The sequence below is a fragment of the Chelonia mydas genome, chromosome 13 (genome assembly GCF_015237465.2).
Source record: "Chelonia mydas isolate rCheMyd1 chromosome 13, rCheMyd1.pri.v2, whole genome shotgun sequence".
NCBI lineage: Eukaryota > Metazoa > Chordata > Testudines > Cheloniidae > Chelonia > Chelonia mydas.
The window spans coordinates 459,681-481,204 of record NC_051253.2 but is presented as its reverse complement, the minus strand read 5'-3'; the positions used below and the strand labels follow the sequence as shown (position 1 = coordinate 481,204).

General features: G+C 56.6%; 1 protein-coding gene across 5 annotated transcripts in view; it reads right to left on the bottom strand.

Annotated features, from left to right (window-relative positions):
* Positions 1-21,524, bottom strand: part of CDH22 (cadherin 22) — a 187,503-nt gene that overhangs the window by 101,720 nt on the left and 64,259 nt on the right. For 3 of the 5 annotated variants that reach the window (XM_037915917.2, XM_037915919.2, XM_043527105.1), the window contains one exon: positions 19,443-19,737. In XM_037915917.2, coding sequence (XP_037771845.1) covers positions 19,443-19,737 — 295 coding nt within the window. Of the gene's footprint in view, positions 1-18,024; positions 18,184-19,442; positions 19,738-21,524 lie in introns of all 5 variants that reach the window. The other 2 variants (XM_043527104.1, XM_043527103.1) reach the window with 1 other exon arrangement.

Below are 21,524 nucleotides of genomic sequence, written 5' to 3'. Positions count from 1 at the left end.
TCCACTGCCCTCCCGCAGCCAGGACTAGGGCCCAGGAGTCCTGACTCCGACCCCTCTGCTCTAACCACTGCAACCACTGCCCTCCCGCAGCCAGGACTAGGGCCCAGGAGTCCTGACTCCGACCCCTCTGCTCTAACCACTGCCACCACTGCCCTCTAACCACTGCACCCACTGCCCTCCCGCAGCCAGGACTAGGGCCCAGGAGTCCTGACTCCGACCTCTCTGCTCTAACCACTGCATCCACTGCCCTCCCGCAGCCAGGACTCGGGCCCAGGAGTCCTGACTCCGACCCCTCTGCTCTAACCACTGCATCCACTGCCCTCCCGCAGCCAGGACTAGGGCCCAGGAGTCCTGACTCCGACCCCTCTGCTCTAACCACTGCATCCACTGCCCTCCCGCAGCCAGGACTAGGGCCCAGGAGTCCTGACTCTGACCCCTCTGCTCTAACCACTGCACCCACTGCCCTCCCACAGCCAGGACTAGGGCCCAGAGGTCCTGACTCCGACCCCTCTGCTCTAACCACTGCACCCACTGCCCTCCCGCAGCCAGGACTAGGGCCCAGGAGTCCTGACTCCGACCCCTCTGCTCTAACCACTGCATCCACTGCCCTCCCGCAGCCAGGACTAGGGCCCAGGAGTCCTGACTCCGACCCCTCTGCTCTAACCACTGCACCCACTGCCCTCCCGCAGCCAGGACTAGGGCCCAGGAGTCCTGACTCCGACCCCTCTGCTCTAACCACTGCACCCACTGCCCTCCCGCAGCCAGGACTAGGGCCCAGGAATCCTGACACTGACCCCTCTGCTCTAACCACTGCATCCACTGCCCTCCCGCAGCCAGGACTAGGGCCCAGGAGTCCTGACTCCGACCCCTCTGCTCTAACCACTATACCCACTGTCCTCTTCTAAGCATTAGCGCCCAATTCCAAAGCAGAGCAGCACCCGCTGTGAGTACATCTTGTCCTCCTACTTTTAGTTCATTTCTGGCATCTGCCTTTGCCATAAAAATACAATAAATAAAAACTAAACATCCATCATGTGCTGCATAACCCACATCCCGTCTCCAGGAACCCTGAACTCATAGCCAGAGAGATCATTAGACACGTAAAATGAGATAAAGACCCAAGTTCCTCCCCTGGCCAGCTCGCACTGGGGAATCAGAGGAAACCAACAACTGTACATAAAAATTAATGAGTCAGACAGGATGTGTCTCTCGCTCTCCTGGCTGCAAAGGTGCAAATCTGCCACTGCAGGCTGGAGAGACTGTGTGCTTCCCCTTCAGAGCCTGGGCTGGGGGCCCAGGCCCATTCTAGAATAGCATTCTTCTACTAGATCCCTTCACCCTGGTTCTGTTCTGGAACAACAGGCCCCGCAATGGCACCAGAGGAAAAAACACCCTCCCCACACAACGCCTTCACAAAGCAAGCGCTTGCCCAGGTGGCCATGCTCCTTGGAGGCTGGCTGGGGAAGGGTGCCCAGCAGCGTGCTGGCTGCCAGGTGCCCCCAGAAGGTGCTGTTGGGATCACTGTCCCCAGCCCCAAGAGCAATCTCTGGAGAGCTCTGTGGGGAGATAATGCCGCCCTTAATTCTGAAGCCATGAAATGCTGCAGCACAATTAATCTCTGCTCTGGCCTGCAGGAAGCCAGGATTAGCAACTTGGGGAGGGTCTCCTCTTAGGCACCCAGCTGGCAGAGGAATTGTGTCCAGCTCTGGCTTGAGGAAATCAGTGCAGATTAACGAAGTGTCTCTAGCAAAGGGATTCTCAGGGCTGTTCCAGCCGAGCCCCACGAGCGAAGGGTCAGCTACCAAGAGCCTCCTCCAGGGAGCCGCATGTAACCACGTCCCATCTAGACCATGTCCCACTCTGGAGCTGACGCCACTGACTGTGCCCCTCGCTCTGGCAGCATTTAGCTACAGCGAACATCAACAGACAACGGAAAGCAAACAGGCCCCGCTCAGAACCCACAAGGACCTGGCAGACTGGAAAGGGACCTGCACACACCAGTCCAGATGCCAGCCGAGGGTGAATGCTTCAGACCCATGCAGAGTGCCCCACGCACACGGCCCTGAGCCCTTCCCTCCCAGCCCCATCCTGACTATGACGAGCTCAAAGGGATGCACTCACCATAGCCCAGCTCCTGGCACAGGCTCACTCCCATCCCATCACAGGAGCATTGCTCCTTGCTCCTGCCACGGCATAGACCAGCCCCCACAAGGAGCACCTGCCTCTAGGCAAGACGACAGCTGAGCTGGTGGAAGACGAGCACACCTGCATGATGGCTGTGAGGTCAGTTTCAGACCCCTGCTGATTTTGGACGCCCAAGTAGCTACAGCTGATATAAACGCTCCCTAGCCCGGCTTAGGGCATGCCCAGCACGAAAACATGGACTTCAGAACACCACCAGCTGATCAAGAATGGCAGCGCACCTCAGCAACACAGTCCCCCCCGAGCAATGAGCGCCTGTCCCTGCCCATCTCAGCAGTGCAGCCCCCCCACCCCCAGCACCCACACCCTGCCCACCTCAGAACACAGCCACCCCCATGCCCCGAGCACCTGGCGCCTGCTCCCTGCCCACCTCGGTAGTGTAGCCCCCCCACCCCGAGCGCCCGGCACCCACTGCCTGCCCATCTCAACAACACAGCCACCCCCACGCCCAGAGCACCCGGTGCCTGCTCCCTGCCCATCTCAGCAATGCCGCCCCCCACTCCAAGCGCCCAGCACCCACTGCCTGCCCATCTCAGCAATGCAGCCCCCCCGCCCCGAGTGCCCAGCACCCATGCCCTGCCCATCTCAGCAATGCAGCCCCCCCGGCCCCAGCGCCCGGCACCCACGCCCTGCCCATCTCAGTAATGCAGCCCCCCCGGCCCCAGCGCCCGGCACCCACGCCCTGCCCATCTCAGCAATGCAGCCCCCCCGCCCCGAGTGCCCAGCACCCATGCCCTGCCCATCTCAGCAATGCAGCCCCCCCAGCCCCAGCGCCCGGCACCCACACCCTGCCCATCTCAGCAATGCAGCCCCCTCTCCCGCTCCCCACCCAGAAGGACCAGCACCCGCTACCTTGCTGCAGAATTTCATCTCGCAGCCTCAGAGACAACATGATCATCACAGCTCTGTGCGGAAAAGGCCCACGCTACCTGAGTGGCCTCCCTTTTCTACCAAGCCAAGACCTCCCATACCAGCCCCAGGAACCATCCGCCCCAAGTGGGCGACTCCTGGGACCGACCTACAGCAGGGTCTCAACTGCTGGCCCAGCCTGCTGTGTCGGGAGATGAAATCTACATCCTGATTCAGGGAGCAGAAGGGAGCCTGAGCCAGGAGCAGGGCTGGCACTGGCCCGACAGAGCTGTGAGGTGCTCAGGTGTATAGAAGGAAGAGACACACAGAGAGCATCTCCTGCATCACAGCAGGGATTTCTCACAAACAGTCCTGGCACCTTATATAGAAGGAAGAAAGGAAGAAAGAAAGCTCTGTAACGCTGGTGACAAAGTGCCCCTTCCCTGGCAGGGACCTCTTGGCTGGTCTCAAGGCCCGCTGCTGAACTCCATGGTCCCAGGAACAAGGGGCAGGGCAGGCACTCCACGGCTGCCCCAAGTCTTTCCCGCACACTGCATCCATCCACAAGCTACAATTCTGGCCCCGAAGAGCAGACGAGGCCTCTGGCTCTCCACTCTGGTCACACAGGCATGTACCAGGGCAGAGAGGAAGGCACAGACGGGGTCTGGCCCCTTTAACTGCTTGCAGAGCTGCACTTTGGTTTTTCATGTGAAATTCTTTGGTCAGCCCCAGAACAGCTGTGAGCTACTCGCACTCTCTAAGACAGAAAGGGAGACGGTGCCAATGGCAGAATTTACTGGGCAGAGCTGTCCGCAGACGTGGCAGTCGCAGGGCCCAGGCCTGGACACAGCAGTAGCAGCAGCCACCAAGATTTTTTAAATGATAAAATTTTCAACGTTCCCTCTTCTTGCTCCAACAGGTGAAGCAGCTGGTGCCTCCCAGGAGCAAGTGGGCTGCATGTCAGGGAAGGAAACAAACCCCAGTGCTGAAAGATTATCGGAGCAGAAATAAGCCTCCTGCATCCCCAAGAATGGCCTGTTTTGGTAGAATGCTGAGCCCGGCCCAGAGGGAATTTCACTGCAGACTCAGAGTTCTTGCTCCTGAGGCCACACACAGGCAAGAACTAACCCAGCTGCAGATGGATCTTGCAAAAATGTGACTAATGAAATGCTACAAAACAGAGCAGCGTACGGAGGGCTTAGACAAAGAATTCTACAGGACAGATGCATGGGGGTGGGGGACAGGCTCCAGACAGGCATGGTTAAAAACATGCCAGCAAGTTAAAAAAGTATGGATTGGATGAATGGACTATAAGGTGGATAGAAAGCTGGCTAGATTGTCGGGCTCAACGGGTAGTGATCAACGGCTCAATGTCTAGTTGGCAGCTGGTGTCAGGTGGAGCGCCCCAGGGGTCGGTCCTGGGGTTGGTTTTGTTCAACATCTTTATTAATGATCTGGATGATGGGATTAATTATGCCCTCAGCAAGATCGCAGATGACACTAAACTGGGAGGAGAGGTAGATATGCTGGAGGGTAGGGATAGGGTCCAGAGTGACCTAGACAAATTGGAGGATTGGGCCAAAAGAAATCTGATGAGGTTCAACAAGGAAAAGTGCAGACTCCTGCACTTAGGAAGGAAGAATCCCATTCACTGCTACAGACCAGGGACCGAATGGCTAAGCAGCAGTTCTGCAGAAAAGGACCTTGGATTACAGTGGATGAGAAGCTGGATATGGGTCAGCAGTGTGCCCTTGTTGCCAAGAAGGCCAATGGCATATTGGGCTGTATTAGTGGGAGCATTGCCAGCAGATCGAGGGAAGTGATTATTCCCCTCTATTCGGCACTGGTGAGGCCACACTTAGAGTACTGTGTCCAGTTTTGGTCCCCCCACTACAGAAGGGATGTGGACAAATTGGAGAGAGTCCAGCGGAGGGCAACGAAAACCATTAGGGGACTGGGGCACATGACTTACGAGGAGAGGCTGAGGGAACTGGGGTTATTTAGTCTGCAGAAGAGAAGAGTGAGGGGGGATTTGATAGCAGCCTTCAACTACCTGAAGGGGGGTTCCAAAGAGGATGGAGCTCGGCTGTTCTTCTTAGAGTGCCTGCTCATATCGATTCCAACTAGGTGTGCGCGCTGCGTGCACGATCGACAGAGAATTTTTACTCTAGCAACACCCCTGGTGTGGCGCCTTCACGGCGCTGGATATATACCCCAGCCGACCGAGCGCCCCCTCAGTTCCTTCTTGCCGCCCGTGACGGTCGTTGGAACCGTGGAGCATGGCATAGCTGTCCTCCACTCTCCCTAGCTTTTCACTTCCCATTGTTAGATAGTTGTCATAGTTAGTATAGTTGCAGTAGTTGTTACAGAGATAGTGATAAGTTTAGACTTAAATTTAGTGGGTTGGAAGGGGTCCTTCCCCTCTTCCCTGCCTGCCGCTTGGGCTCGTGCCCAAGGCTCCGGATTTCAAACCTTGCTCAGCCTGCCAACGGGAGACCCCCAAGACTCCTGTCTGAAGTGCCTCAGGGAGTCTCACCATGCTGACAAGTGTAGGATCTGTAAGGCGTTCAGACCTCGGACCAAAAAAGAGCGGGACTTTAGACTCAAGCAGCTCCTTATGGAGGCGGCCCTTAGCCCGGGCCCTCCATCGGTGCGCCAAGTTCTGGCACCGGGCGCTTCGGTGCACAGTGCCCCGGCGGCAGCATCAGGTGCTGCACCGCGGTTGGACTCTGAGAGAGGCCCGCGGCACCGGACCTCCCTGGCAGCACAGCCGGTACAAGTGACCGGCGCCGTTCTCTGTCTCTGGGCCAGAAGAGACAGCGCAAGCCGGAGACGACTGTCCCACGTCAGCAGTCGCTGGCACCTCCTATACCAGCCTCAGAGTCGCGTCCAGCACCGGAGCGACCGATATCGGCGCCGTTGACTCTGGCACCGAGAGAGGAGCCATTGAGTCTGGTGCGCACAGGCTCCCCGACCCGGAGCGTGGTTGAGCCCCGGCTTCCGTCAAAGCCGGAGACGTTCACAGCGGCGCGAGACCTCATCATCCTCACAGAGCCGGCATCATCGCAGACTGCGGCACCGCCTCCGACTCGTGCGGCACCGTCTAGGGGCAAGCCAACCCTAATACATCCGCCATCTCTGCGCATGCAAACACGGCACCGCTCCTGGTCCCAGATCCGGTCCCGATCCCGTTCGCAGTCCTGATGCCGCTCCCTCTCGTGGCGCCGGGCCTACTGGCACCATCAGTCATACTCACGGCACCAATCCGGCTCTCGGCACAGCTCTGGACCAAGATACCATTCAGGCTCCCGACACTGATCAGAGAGCCGATCTCCTTCCCGGAGCCGATCCTGTCACGGAGTCCCCGGGCGATGCTCTGGAACTGCTCCCTATGAAGCCAGGCAGGACTCTGGGGAAGTCGCCTTTCTGAGAGCAGCCTCTCTGCAGGACACACAGCTCATGCAGCTTCCCCCTTCCTGGGTCTGACCTCAGAGCATTCAGCCTCCTCTGCCCCTCCGTGCGCTTCCCACAGCGAGTCCGCTCAGGCAGGGTCCTGGGGAAGCCAGAGGGTCCTGCCCCCCAACTCCGCAGTCAGACGTGACTCTCAGCCAGCCAGTAAAACAGAAGTATATTAGACGACAGGAATATGGTCTAAAACAGAGCCTGTAGGTGCAGAGAATAGGACCCCTCAGCTGGGTCCATTTTGGGGGGCAGTGAGCCAGACAACCACGTCTGCCCTTCACTCCACGTCTCCAGCCAGCCCCAAACTGAAACTCCCTCCAGCCCCTCCTCTTCTGGGCTTTGTCCCTTTCCAGGGCCAGGAGGTCACCGGATTCCTTTGTTCTCCAACCCTTTAGCTCTCACCTTGCAGGGGGGAAGGGCCCAGGCCATCAGTTCCCAGGAAACAGGGTGTCGGCCATTCTCTGTGTCCAGACCCCTGCACACACCTGCCCTCTAGGGCTCTGCAATGATCATACACCCTTACCCCACCCCCTAGATACTTAAGAACTGCATAGGGGAAACTGAGGCACCTCCACACTATTCAGAGGAAATATTAAGAACAGTCCCGCTTCGTCACAGATCCCGACACTGCTCCCGCAGGCAGTTGTCATCACGGTCCAGATCTGGATCCAGGTACCGGCCAGATCATCAGCACCAATCTCAATCCCGGTACCGCTCCCCAGGACCTCGCCGGCACCGCTCTCCAGCGACCTGGTTCCGATCCACACCGCGCCCCGGAGAGTCGACGCAGGCACGCTGAGGAGGTAGTGGAGTTGGAGGACCCCGTGCTGGACATCCTTTCAGCGGAGGCCCCGTCCCAAGTAGCTTTGCCTATTAACCACACCATCCAGACCAATGCCAAGACAATCTGGGAAACCCCTGCCTCCATCCCACCGACGGCCAGAGGAGTGGAGAGGAAATACTTTGTCCCCTCCAAGGAGTTCGAGTACCTTTACACTGACCCTCAGCCGTGTTCACTAGTGGTTGCCTCGGTGACCAAAAGGGAGCGCCATGGTCAACAGGCTCCGGCGCCCAAATCGAAAGACACCAGGTGTCTCGATTTCTTTGGGCGCAAGATTTACTCCTCAGGGGGGCTACAGCTAAGGGTCTGAACCAACAGGTGCTCCTGAGCCGTTATGACTATAATTCGTGGAGCTCCATGTTGAAATTTAAGGAGTTAGCTCCTCAGGAGTCCAGGGATGAGTTTGGGGTCTTAGTGGAAAAGGTTAAAAAGGTGGCCAGGACCCCCTTGCAGGCCTCCTTAGACGTGGCAGACTCTGCGGCTAGGACCCTTGCGTCGGGCACAGCCATGCGACACGTCCCGTGGCTGCAGGTATCTGGCCTGCCACCAGAGCTACGACAGACCCTGCAGGACCTGCCATTTGATGGACAGGGCCTGTTTTCGGATAAAACAGACTCTAGACTACAGAGCCTGAAAGATTCCAAGGCTATCATACGCTCCCTGGGAATGCACACACCAGTTACCCAGCGCAGACCCTTTAAGCCGCAACCTCAATGGTCCTACCCCCCATCCTCAACCGAGGCAGGACTTTGATAGAAGGCACGGGCGAGGAGGTAGGAAGAGATCTACCGGCCACCAACCCGGTCAGAATCGGGGCCCTCCCAAACCACCAGCGGGGCCTAAGCAAAACTTTTGAAGGTGTGCCCGAGGACGGCGTGCCAGTCACCACCCAGGATCCTTCCCCTCCATTTCAAAATCATCTCTCCCATTTCCACCATGCGTGGTCCCGTATAACTTCAGACCATTGGGTTTTTCGCACGGTGGAAAAGGGATATTCTCTTCAGTTTTGTTTCTCTCCTCCCTCTCAATCCCTCTTCAGGGACCCTTCTCATGAGCAACTCCTTACACAGGAGGTGCAAACGCTCCTGACCATGTTTCCGTATCTTGACGACCGGCTTATTCGGGGCCGCACCAGGGACCAAGTACAATCACACGTTCGACTCACCATAGACATGTTCTGCCAGCTGGGCCTCCTGCTCAACACCGAAAAGTCGACTCTGGAACCAACCCAGAGAATAGAGTTTATCGGGGCAATCGGTATTCCAGACTTGCCCGAGCTCTCCTACCGGACGCCCGATTTCAGTCGCTGGTGAACATTGTCTGCAGCCTTCAAAACTTCCCAGCTTCAACGGTAAAGACATGCCTGAGCCTTCTGGGGCACATGGCTTTGTGCACGTACGTAACCAGGCATGCCAGACTTCGGCTTCGCCCGCTTCAGGCCTGGCTGTCAACAGTATATCAGCCAGGTTGAGACAGCCTGAGCATGGTGGTCACTGTCCCAGAAGCAGTTTTAACCTCCCTCCGCTGGTGGTTGGACCTCAGGTCGGTGTGCAAAGGGGTACCATTTCACGCCCACAACCCTCCTTGTCACAGACGCGCCATCTCTGGGATGGGGCGCCCACCTCAGGGACCGCCGAATGCAGGGTCTATGGACCGCATCCGAGCTATCTCTTCACATCAATGTGCGAGTGCTGATGGCAGTGTGCCTGGCATGTCAGGATTTTTGTGGGCACCTACATGGCTGTTGTGTGCCGGTCCTCACAGATACCACCAAGGCCATGTTCTACATTAACAAGCAAGGGGGAGCCCGGTCGTCCCCCCTCTGTCAGGAAGCTATTCGCCTGTGGAAGTTCTGCATAGCCCACTCAATCCATCTGGTGGCGTCGTTTCTCCCGGGGGTTCAGAACACGGTGGCAGATTGCCTCAGCAGGTCCTTCCAGTCTCACGAGTGGTCGATTTGCCCAGATGTCATCCACTCCATCTTCCTGAGGTGGGGGTTTCCCCAGATCGACCTGTTCGCCTCGAGCAACAATTGGAAGTGCCAAGTGTTCTGTTCTCTCCAGGGACGTTCCCCGGGTTCCCTACCAGACGCCTTCCTACTTCCGTGGAAAGACCAGCTGTTCTACGCCTTCCCTCCGTTCCCGCTAGTCCACAGGGTCCTGCTCAAGTTATGCAGGGACAGAGCACATCTGAATCTGGTCGCCCCAGCATGGCCCAGGCAGCACTGCTATACCACGCTCCTGGAGTTATCAGTAGACGCTCCGATCACACTCCCGCTGTGGCCGAACCTGATCTCACAAGACCATGGCTGCCTCTGTCACCCCGACCTGCAATCTCTCCACCTCACGGCGTGGATGCTGCATGGCTAACTCAGTCGGAGCTGCTCTGCTCACCCTCGGTGCAGCAGATACTGCTAGGTAGCAGAAAACCCTCCACCCGAGCCACGTACCTGGCCAAATGGAAATGGTTTTCCTGCTGGTGTGCTCCGAACGGCATGCCCCCCCTGCAGACTTTGGTGCCTTTCATCCTGGATTACCTCCTGTCCTTAAAACAACAACAAGCTTTGGCTGTATCGTCTATCAGGGTGCACCTGGCAGCCATTTCGGCTTTCCACCCAGGGGAACATGATCAGTCGGTTTTCTCCAACCCTATCATCGGCAGATTCCTTAAGAGACTGAACTGTGTATACCCGCAGGTGCGACAACCGGTTCCCGCGTGGGACCTTAACTTGGTCGTCTCCAGGCTTATGGGGGCCCCGTTCAAGCCGATGGCCACCTGCTCGCTCCTGTACCTCTCCTGGAAGACAGCCTTCCTTGTGGCTATCACCTCTGCGAGATGTGTATCCGAGCTCAGAGCCGTCATGTCGGAACCACCATATACGGTGTTCCATAAAGACAAGGTACAGCTGCGACCTCACCCTGCCTTCCTTCCTAAGGTAGCGTCAGCCTTTCACATCAACCAGGACATCTTCCTTCTGATCTTCTACCCGAAACCACACGCTATTCGATGGGAGCAACAGCTGCACTCCCTCGATGTTCATAGGACTCTCGCCTTCTATATTGAGCGCACGAAGCAGTTTAGAAAAAAGACCCAGCTCTTCGTTGCTGTGGCCGACTGGATGAAAGGCCTCCCGGTCTCCTCACCGCGCATCTCTTCCAGGATCATGGCCTGTATCTGTGCTTGCTACGACTTGGTCAGTGTCCAGACCATGCACCTCACCACCCACTCCACAAGGGCTCAAGCCTCATCGGCCGCTTTCCTGGCCCAGGTTCCAATACAGGAGATCTGTAGAGCTGCCTTTTGCTCATCGGTACGTACCTTTGCCGCTCACTACGCGATAATTCAGCAGTCCAGGGGCAATGCTGCATTTGGTTCAGCGGTTCTGCACTCCGCAGTATCTCACTCCGACCCCACCGCGTGGGTAAGACTTGGGAGTCACCTAATTGGAATTGATATGAGCAAGCACTCGAAGAAGAAAAGACGGTTACTCACCTTTGTAACTGCTGTTCTTCGAGACGTGTTGCTCACGTCCATTCCAAACCCGCCCTCCTTCCCCTCTGTTGGAGTAGCCGGCAAGGAGGACCTGAGGGGGCGCTGGGTCAGCTGGGGCATATATCTGGTGCCACGCCAGGGGGCTCCACAGCCCACCCACTGGGTGTTGCTAGGGTAAAAATTCTCCTACGGTCGTGCACGCGGTGCGCACACATCTAATTGGAATGGAGATGAACAACACGTCTCGAAGAACAACAGTTATGAAGGTGAGTAACCGTCTTTTCTCAGTGGCGGCAGATGACAGAAGCAATGATCTCAAGTGCTAGGGAGGGGGTGGAATCTCCATCCTTAGAGGTTTTTAAGGCCCGGCTTGACAAAGCCCTGGCTGGGATGATTTAGTTGGGGCTGGTCCTGCTTTGAGCAGGGGGTTGGACTAGAACCTCCTGAGGTCCCTTCCAACCCTGATATTCTATGACTCTATGGTGTCCAGGGGCACACAGATAAGCATAGTGCCCTGGGGGATATGGTCTGCAGACAGGTACAGTGCCCCAGGACACTGGAGCACACAGATGAGCACAGCACCCTGGGGCACTGGGCATGCAGACAGGCACAGAAGAGGGGAAAGTTTGCCCCAAGGCAGCAGGGAGCCCCATCAACATGACCCAACCCCAGGAGCAGAGAGCACTCAGGACACTCACTCTCTGAAAAGGATTCCAGAGTGTGTAGTGTGTCCCCAGCCCAGAGATCCCAGCGCTGAACTAGGGTCTGTGTTCGCTCCTGGTCACTCCCAGTCCAAGAGCTTCCAGACAAGCTCCGATGTTCTGAGCACTTTCTATTAAAAATTCAGAGCCACCTGTTAGATGGCCTGTAAACACTGATTGCACCCTGAACAAATCCCTTTTCTCTGCTTCCAGTGGGGAGATTAAACAATTTCTCTTGGCAATAATCACTTTTGCAGCCAGCTGACTTTGGGCTAAAGGCAGGGCCTGATCCCAAGCTTTGTCTGCACAGCCAAATCGTCTCTAATCTGGCCTGATGAGACTTGCTGTTACCCAGGGAAATGGGGGAGGGAAGCGAAACGGGGGAGGGAAACATGGTCCCTGAGTCACAGGCTGCCTTTTTCACCAGGGTCTCTTTGCCATGGGCTGATCCTGCAAGGTGCTGGGCACACGTGCCCAGCCCGTGATGATGCCAGGATCAGGCCCTTGGACTCTGACTCTGTGGGATTTGTCTTTGGCCTGGGGGCAGCAGGCAGCTGTTAATCAGCCCTAGGGGAGCTTGGAAAGGGAGCCCAAAACTCAGCTGATTTTATCATTTGCTAATATCAGGGAATTCCCGTGGTTCCCAGACACCTGGCTGGTTCCCCACAGGGTCTGTCCTGCCTTCTCAGCACACCCCACGCCTCTTCACCAGGGATTTGCCTCCGGCCAAAGTGCAGAGCTGCACCTGCAGTAAGGCCCTGCTCCCAGGCTGGGGCTAGAGGTGCTGAGGGGTTTGAGTCAGTGCAGAACGGCCCTTCCATCCCCTGTTCTCAAGAGCATCTCAGCAGATTTTCTCTGTAAGAGGCAGAGCATGGTAGCGTGGCTGCTGCAGGTTTGTCCCCAGGACACTGGAGACTGGTCATGAATGCGATCCATTTGCACTTACCCCTGGTGTGCAGGTCTCAGCCCCCTGTCCCTGAGATGGCAGGGAAAGCAGCAGAAGTAACAATGCTCTGCACCGCGCCATCTGCCTTACCCTCCTCTGCCCATGATGTGATGACTGCAGCTGCTGCCCGCCCCAACGGGGCGCAGGCACTCAGGCCCGCCAGCCAGCAGTGTTTCCTCTCATTTTTTCCATCCATGTGCGGAATCAATTTTGTTATGTGCACCATACTGAGGTAATGTGCGAATGTGCACCACCAGTAGAAACAAAAAACCTAGATATAATATACATTTTTAAAAAGTTACCAGAGGGATAATTACTCCAGCCAGGACAAGTTAGGCATTTTAGAACTCACTACTCAAATAATTAAATTTAAGTGTAAGAGAGAAATCAAAATTTTGAAATGCATAGACCAGTCAAAAAACTAAAACAACACACTTTGAAAGAAGTATCAAGTAACAACAACAATAATACAAGTATGTGTTGGGAGGTGAGTGTGAAAGACTGAGTGAGTGAGTGAGACAGAGAGCGACACGCGCTGCCCCCTTAAGTAGATCGGCACTCAGCAGTCTGCAGCCTGTGTGTTCAGACACAACTACAGCTGCCAGCAAGCTCCCTCCATCCTGAGCCCTGTCTTGTGTCCTCCCCACCGCTCTAAGGAGATGGGGTACAGGGGCGGGGGACACTGACATCAGTGCGCGCACACACACACACACACACACACACACACACACACACAGCAAGCAGGAGGTCCTGGGAGCAGCTGGCCAGGGGCTCCAAGGCAGAGGGCAGGAGCAGTGTGGGGAGGGACACCTGAAGTGCACGGCACTTGATGGCCTGCTGGGTGGCTGCCCGGCCTCGCAGCTTAGAGGGAACTTATGCTCCAAGCAGAGACAGCAAGTGCCCCTGTTCAGAGCTGCCAGAGCTCAGCACACCCTTAGTAGCAGCAGCCTCAGCACTCACCCAGCTACGCAGCATCTTCCCTGAGAAGACCCTGTATCCCCCGCCTCTGGGTGCTTGCAGGACCCTGAGCACAATGCCACCCGGAGACCAGTGGGTAAGTTCTGTGGTCCATTCCCTCTAAACCAGCTCCCTGCAGAAGTCCCTGGCTGCCCCACACAGCTGAACTCTAACCTCCCAGGCAGTGTGGTGTGGTGGGAACCCAGAGGGCCTTGGCCTGGTGGGTGAATCCTCGCAGCTCCCCATGTCTCAGGCACCCCAGTGAAATGGCTGGATGACAAGCTGGTGGCTTGCAAAGAGTCAGCTCCCTCTGACTCTGTGGCCAGTCCAGGGGGTGCTGGGCACGACTGTAAGGTAATTTCCACCTGCGGTGGCAGCTCAGTGTTCCAACACCCTGTGCCCAGCACTGGCCAAGACACTTCCCATATGCCTGGAAGGAGCCCTGGGTCCAGAGTGCGTACAGCCTGGCTCCGACGGCTGAGCTCCAGCGAGCTTCTGATTCGGGGGGGACACTCCTGCTCCCCTGCCCTTTATGTCTCTCAACCCCTACTGCCGCCAGACTGTCCTTCCCCCACCCCAGGGTCCGTCTGGCACATTCTCTTGGGCAGCAGACCACGCTGGCCCCTTTCCCAGCCTCTCAGCCCCTTCAAACTCCTGCTGCCTGAGCCTGGGCCGGGAGCAAAGCTGGCTTTGTGTAACCGCCCTCAGCTCCTCAGAAATAGTTTGCTTAAATCTCCAATGTTAGCAATTCCCTTAGATGCTGGGAAATCAGATGTCTTTCTCTCCCAATCAGTTCTCTTCCTTTACGCAAATACTGTCCCTTGATCTGCTCCTAGGGTTGCAGGAGCCCATCTGACCATGTTCGCTTAACTGCTTTCTGTGCACCAGGAACACGCCCCGTCCCTGGGAGAGTGCTGGGCTGGGGCTGCAGCTTGGACCTGGCAGGGAGCGTGAGGATTTCTTGGCTGGTCGACCCTGGCTTGGCTGGCAGGAGGACCCGGTAAGAGTACAGTTAGGCCAGGTTACGTTTGGAAAGGAGCTGTCGATCCCTCACCTTTCTGCTGGCTGAGGGAGCAAAGTCTAGGAAATCTTGCCAAATGACAGCCCTGGTCGCCAGCCTGGAGGGCCCCTTCATAACAGTTGGGTCCTGGACCTTTCCAGAGCAGTCTCGGACAGATGGCTGGGCCCCAGCTGCTGTGGGGGGCTGGGTAAACCCCTGTCACCGGGGCTTGAGCAGAGACCGTCAAACTCATTCCGTGCAGTGCCTGGGCTGAGCTGCCCCCCCACCCATATAAACACCACCCCAGGGAAGTGCCCAGGCTGAGCTGCCCCCCACACTCCAGTTATCTGGCCCCCCATGCAGTGCCTGGGGCAGAGCTGCACCCCACACTGCATATACTCAGCAGTGCAGTGCCCGGTCTGAGCTGCCCCCCCCCCCCCCCCCCCACACACACTATACACATGGCCCTCGTGCAGTGCCCGGTCTGAGCTGCCCCCCCCCCCACACACACACATACTATACACGACACCCCTGTGCAGTGCCCAGGCAGAGCTGCTCCCCACACTCCAGTTACCCGCCCCGCCCCCTCCCCCCCGTGCAGTGGCCAGGCAGAGCTGCCCCCCCACATACACACACTCCAGTTACCTGGCCCCCCATGCATTGCCCAGGGCAGAGCTGCTCTCCCACAAACACCTCCCCCCTCTCCCCCGCCCCCAAGTGCAGTGTCCTGGGTGGAGCTGCTTCCCAGTGTCACTGGCTTGGCAGAAGCAGGACCCACCACTGCTGCCGGCGGTGTAGCACACGGGACGGTTGTCTCTCCAGCACCTGAGCCCTGTGGACAGCTCTGCGAAGGAAGCCAGGGTGCTGGATGGCCTGCGGCCTCGGGGCATTGTCAGCAGACTCTGTGGGTGTCTGGATGGACTCTCCAGATCTCTGCCCAGCTGCTTCGGGGGACTTTGTGCAGCTGCGCTGGCCGCCTCTGCTGCACAAGGAGCTCTCCCCTCTCCTGGTAGCTGGGGTCAGCTGGGCCATAAGGCCAGCACTGGTGCAGCAGAGCTCCCTTCTGCTCTCCAGCGCAGGGCGGCTGCAGACGAGGAGCAAGCATCTGCCCTGATATTTCAGAGTTTTGGCCTTGGGCCCCAAAGCAGTTTCCCCACAGTCTTTGCTTCCCTTTGGGGCTGGCCAGGCTGCTGGAGGTCACCCGCTCACACTCGCTAATTTGGGGCTGCCTTGGGTCAGCAGGACAGAGGCTGTCGGTCAGCGCTGGCTGTCAGGTCCCCTGCTCCGGAGCGACACAGCAGAGGCACGTCCAACGCTGCTCCAAACACTTATCTTTACTTTTCACTTCTGAGGATTTTAATTTGCAGGAATCGCCTCCTTTCATGTACTGAAACCGAGTTTCTTTCTCCCTCTGATCTCCAATTTTGCACAGACACTGTCTCCTTTGATATGTCTTGTTCACATCAGCCTGTGATCAGGCAGCTCCGTAATTGTTAGTGATTTTCAAAGCACGGGGCTCCTGGTCTAACACCCAGAGTCGAGAATTCTGCCCTTTTTAAACAACGCTCAGGCAAACTACGTTAATTTCATTGCTTCCCCCTTTTGGGAAGGGGGGTGCGTCTCCCCCTCGCTGCCTGCATCCTGCCTTCCATTTGTACAGGAGTCCTGGTCGGTGGCTGATGGCGTTCTTGGCCAGAGGAGGAGAGGGTTCCTGACAGAGGCTGAAACTGCATGTCAGGAGGAATTCAGTCAGCAGCAGCCCCTCTGGTGTAATGATTTCTGCACATCTGTACGTGCTGGAGGCCATCACAGGGCTCTGAATGAGCAGAGCATCCAGGAAACACAGCAAGAGACTGACCTTCTGGCTTCCTGCCAGGCCCCAAGGAGAGCCCTTCCCTTGCTGCACTTAACTCCTTGGGTGCTCACAGGAACTAGGCCTGGGCCCCTTTCCAGGGCACTGCCTGTCACACCCCCAGATGGGAAAACCAGCTATTTGTCCTCCTGCCGGAGCCTGACCTGTGCCACATGATCCCCACGCTGCCATCCTCCTTGGGGGCTCTTCCCGCTCTCCTGCCTTCTCCTCCTCCTCAGTTCTGCTCACTGCTGGTCCTCTCGCTCTCTCCTTCCTTTGCACCTGTCACTCTCCACCTTTCATCCCCTGCGGCTGTCAAGTGGGACCTGCCTTAACATTTGATGCCAGGCAGGCTTGTGCAGACTCTGTCTTTTGCCTTGAGGCAGCCTTTGGAGAGCAATGATTTGCAGTGCCACTGCCCGGACTACCTCCCCTCTTGCAGCCTGCCAACCCCAAGCCCGCTGCCCACCTCAGTCAACCCATGCCCCTGGCCCGACGCAGACAGGGAGCAGCAAGGCACCCAGAAACAGGGAAAACGGTGAATGGATTCTGCGGCTCGGCCAGAAAGCGCTGCCAGGTGGAGTAGGGACAAAGGGCAGACGCCCTGCTGCTGCCCCACTGCATGTCCCCGCCCCCCCCTTACTTTCAACACTCAGTAAAGCACAATAACCCCCTGCCAGCCAGTGTCACCCCGTCCTGCCCTTTCCCCAGCGTGGCTAGCAGGCTCGGTGAAACTTCCCCGCACAGACCCTGCTCTGGTGCACAGCATTCCGGACCCGGCAACATCCTACCACAGGAGCAAAGGCAGTGTGGTGTGTGAGGGTAGGCCTCACTTAGGAAACGAGAGGGACGAGTTTACACGTCTGAGCCAATCAGCTGAAGTTTTCTCCCATTACGGAACAATTGTACTCAGTTCAACACCACTGCCGGCCTCTGCTCAGCGGGCGCTTGTGAGCAGAGCTGCAGGGCAGGTTGAGGAGTATTGGCAGAGCTGTGGGGCAGGTAGGAATGGAACAGGATGGGGGCTGGATCAGGACTGATATGCGGTAGCAGAGCTCGGGGAGGGGTGCCAGGGAAGCGCAGATATAGCAGGAGGGGCTCCAGGACCTGCACAGCTGGGGGATGGGACTTGGCGCTGAAAAGGCAGGGGAGCTGCAGATCAGGACTGTGTGGGGAGCCCAGAATGGAAAAGCAGGAGGATCATGGGTTGGGACCGAGGGACATGAACAGACCACACAGGAGAAATTTGCACTAGTGAACATACTAGTGCACACTGAACAGGCCCTGAGCAACAGAGTGGTTCAGGGGGACAAAGGCTATGGGCCCATTTCTGTGTTCCACAGGCATCAGTGGGAGTTCTGCCCGAGTAAGGCGTGCAGGATGGGGCCCTACAGAGGAAATAACCAACGATTCTGCCCTCTCCTGGCTTTGTTCTAAGTCCCCAGGGTACATGGCCCCCCAGGTGGGGAGGCCACGCACACACAATGCCAAACGCAGGCTCTGCCCCCATACGCCAGCGTGAGGTGGAGCCTCCTGCTCACCAGATACCTGCACCAGGGCACCCAGACCTGCACCAGGGAGCAGCTGGCCATACAGCTGCCAGACAGGACCAAAGAGAGTGAGCGAACAATCTGCAAGGTGCTGGGCAGAGGTGAGGAAGAGACGCCCTAGTCTCCACCAGCAGCACCTTCCAGGGGCTGGGCCATGGCGGGGGGTCATTACCTTCTCTCCTTGGAGCCCGGGAACAGCCAGGTTCGTGGAAGCTAAACACAGCAGGGGCTGAGCCTGCAACGGAAGGTGGGCACCCAACCTGGTACCAGCAGCCCCTGCCCAGTGAGCCCCTAGATACAGGGGGCAGTAATGATCCCACAGGCCTCCAGGCTGTAAGACAATAGCTTAGCTAAACTAATCGTGTCACAAGGCCCAAGACTTAGCACACGCAAGTAACCAAGAGCAACCCTAGAACATAGGGTATCGCAAGGTAACGTGCTGCAAGGACTACGCTGCTGACAGGTACCCACAGGGGCAGGTTTATCCCAGCCTGAGGTAGCTTTAGTGAGAGACATCGGCAGACGTCCAACAACGCGAGTGTCGTGGTAGCTAATGGGTATATATACTAATGAACTTGAGGTAAGAGGATTAATAACTTATGGGAGAAGAACACCCCAGCATCAGTACAGTGAGGAACTACAAATACGGGGAAGGGGCTGAGCCCCTCCTGAATATGTATTAGGCCTGGTAGCGTCACAAAGACATATTGTAACAGATGTATCCCACCCGCGTGTCTGGGATGCCAGGATGATGACCACTGGGGATGGTGCTGATAGTGAGGAGAACTAACATGTTAGCTTGTTCTGCAAGGGGCGGCTCAGCTCGTTTTGTGCTCTCTCTGCCTTTCTGGCTGGGCTGGAGAGCTTGTAACTTTGCTAACGATGTTAATAAAAGTGTGAGTGTTGTGACCATGTACGTCCGGGTTCCCAATTAAATAGGAATTCTGATAATACTGCGCCTGATCTTGGGACGAGAACCAATCAAACCTCTGAATGTTAACTGGGAATTTTTAAGTAATCAATATAATTAATAGACCAGGCAACAGCAGCCAGGCACTGACAGACTGGGGGAGGTGGAATCCCAGGGGTGGGGAGAGCTGGGAACGTACGTGCCGCAGACACAGCCAGAGGCAAGGAGACATGGCAAGAAATATCAGTCTCAGTATGATCCTAAGCAGCAGCAGACCCCACCTCCAGCAAGGCCTGGGGCCTCCTCCCCAGTGCCTGAGAGCAGCAGAGACCGGTATGTATGGAGGATAGCTGGGGCAGAACTGGGCAAACCTCAGACGGGGGGGCAGGGGGTTGGCACCCAGCTCAGCCCACTCCCATTGCACAGGCTCATGGGCCAGCCCACGTGCTTCTCCAGCTCGCCATCAGCGCTGAGGATTTACTCAATTGTTTCCCTAAACTGCTTTATTTATTTTCCCCCTTGGCTCCTTGGCTCTAGTTGCTGGAATCCCTGGATTTATGACAAGTGATTTTGTGCTGGACAAGATTCTAATTTGACAGCTCAGGGTAATGGAAGGGAGCAGGGGCTGCCAGCTCCTCACCCCCATCACCTTGTGCTCAGTGCGGGTGCAGGGCACCTACCTATGGGGGACAGCTCGGCCACGCTGCCTATGTAGGGCCCCTCCAGGAAACGGGGCTCGCTGTCGTTGATGTCCTGCACCTTGATGATGAACTCAGACTCAGGCTCCAGCAGCTGGTTGGTCTGGCGGTCCCGGGCCTGTGCCCGCAGCGTGTAGAACGTCTTCTGCTCCCGGTCCAGGCGCTCGGTGGCATGGATGTCGCCTGTGACCTCATCAATGAGGAAGATGGTTCCTGCGCCCTCCCCGGAGATGGTGTACTTGATGGACCCGTCCCCCTCATCTGAGTCCGAGTGGATCTGCAGAGGAAGGACAGAGGGTGAGGGTTGGTGCTGAGAGAGGGCAACTGAGCCAGCTGGAGCCACAGCCGCCACTCCTGCTGCGAGAGCCAAGACATTGAGGAGACCCCTGGCAAGAGAGGGCCCATGGAGTGGGAGGGGCTAAAGCAGGGGTCTGGGGTGGGGAGGGCAGGCAGAGCAGGGGCCCGGTGCTGCATGGTTTTCACTGCCAAGAGTTAGTCCAGATCGGCCTGTCCCTCTTGGAAGGGAACAGCAAGCAATGCGCTCGTCCTGGGCTGGGACCTGGAAGACCTGGGTTCAATTCCTGGCTCTGCCACTGCTTTGCTGTGTGACCTTAGGCCTGTCACCAGATCTCTGCCCCACTCCCTTCTAACATGAAGCTGAGAATAATTCTGTTCAGCTCAGACCACCCCCATCACACGGGCCAGAGCAGCCCTCAAAGACAGAGTGATTGACAGTACAGGAGACACAACGTGAACAAAGCCAATGCGTGTGAGGCTTCGACAACCACAAAGCCAGCATTGAGTTACTGCATGCAGCACTGTGAAACCCGCTCTGTGACGTGTGTAAACACCAGCTCGCTGCCCTTCCAAACCCGAGCCAGCTGCCACACTACTCTGGTGTGCATGCTCTGGCCCTCGATACCAGCAGCTGCCAGCCCTTCCACATGGTGACAGCTTCATGCCCACCCAGCATCCTGGCAGGGATATGAGCCCTGAATTCAGCACCAGAAACAGACCCTCGGGAAAGCAGCTTTTGTAGCCAACAATTTCCTCTTCGTTTTCTAATTAAGATGCTATTTGGAATGAGGGAGCGAAAGGGTAAACAGCAGCTCCCTTTGCCCTGCAGCCACCTGGAATCCAGGCCAGGCGTCCGGAGATAATTTTATTGGTGGCATTAAACTGAGTTATGAGGTTTTTACAATCCAGCCACTTATGAGAAATCTATTAACAGTAACTGGACAGGCAGAATGCATCTCTGAGGAGAGCAGCTCGGGCATTAATTGGGGCAATCCATAATGGACAGGCCCCCAGAAAGGTTTCATCAGACGCATTCATTTACTCCCCACAATTTCTGCTGAGAATCAGCAAAGTTGCCAAAAAAAGAGCTGTCCATTAATCGGCTAATGAAATATGAAAATGTTTATGGGCCATTCAATCTTCCAAACTGCAGTTCTATAATCCACCTTAAAGACATACAGTTCCACCAGCAAGAATTTATACCAGGACCTGCCTCTTTTTATGATGCCTTCATTATATTTATCTTGTTAGATACAGTTTATATATTTATTTCGTGAGTAAGATGCCCACACATTGGACAATTCAATGTTCTTTCCATGCTAGTCATATATTATTGTCTATGTCAAATACACACTCCCTCCCTGCATTGCCAGGAAATATACTCACCTGCCAGCATCACCCAGAAAATACACCCACCTGCCCAGCATTGCCTGGGAAATACACCTGACCAAACAACATCATGCAGGAAATACAGCCACCTGCCTGGTATCACCTAGGAATTACCCCTGCGTGACTGGCAATACCTGGAAAATACACCCCTGCCAAGCCATCCTAGGAAACACCGACTCACCTGGCCCCACTTGAGAAACACACCCAGACACCCCTTTGCAGCTGGCTGCCCTAACAGCAGGGTTCTGGCCCCACATCCCTTCTCAGGCCCCTAATGGCTCCACACCAGGTTTGCTTGACTCAGTAACACCCATTCTTGAGGCTGGTTCATTACAAAACTCTCGTGCAAACAGTCCCGAACGGAAATCCCCAGACAGC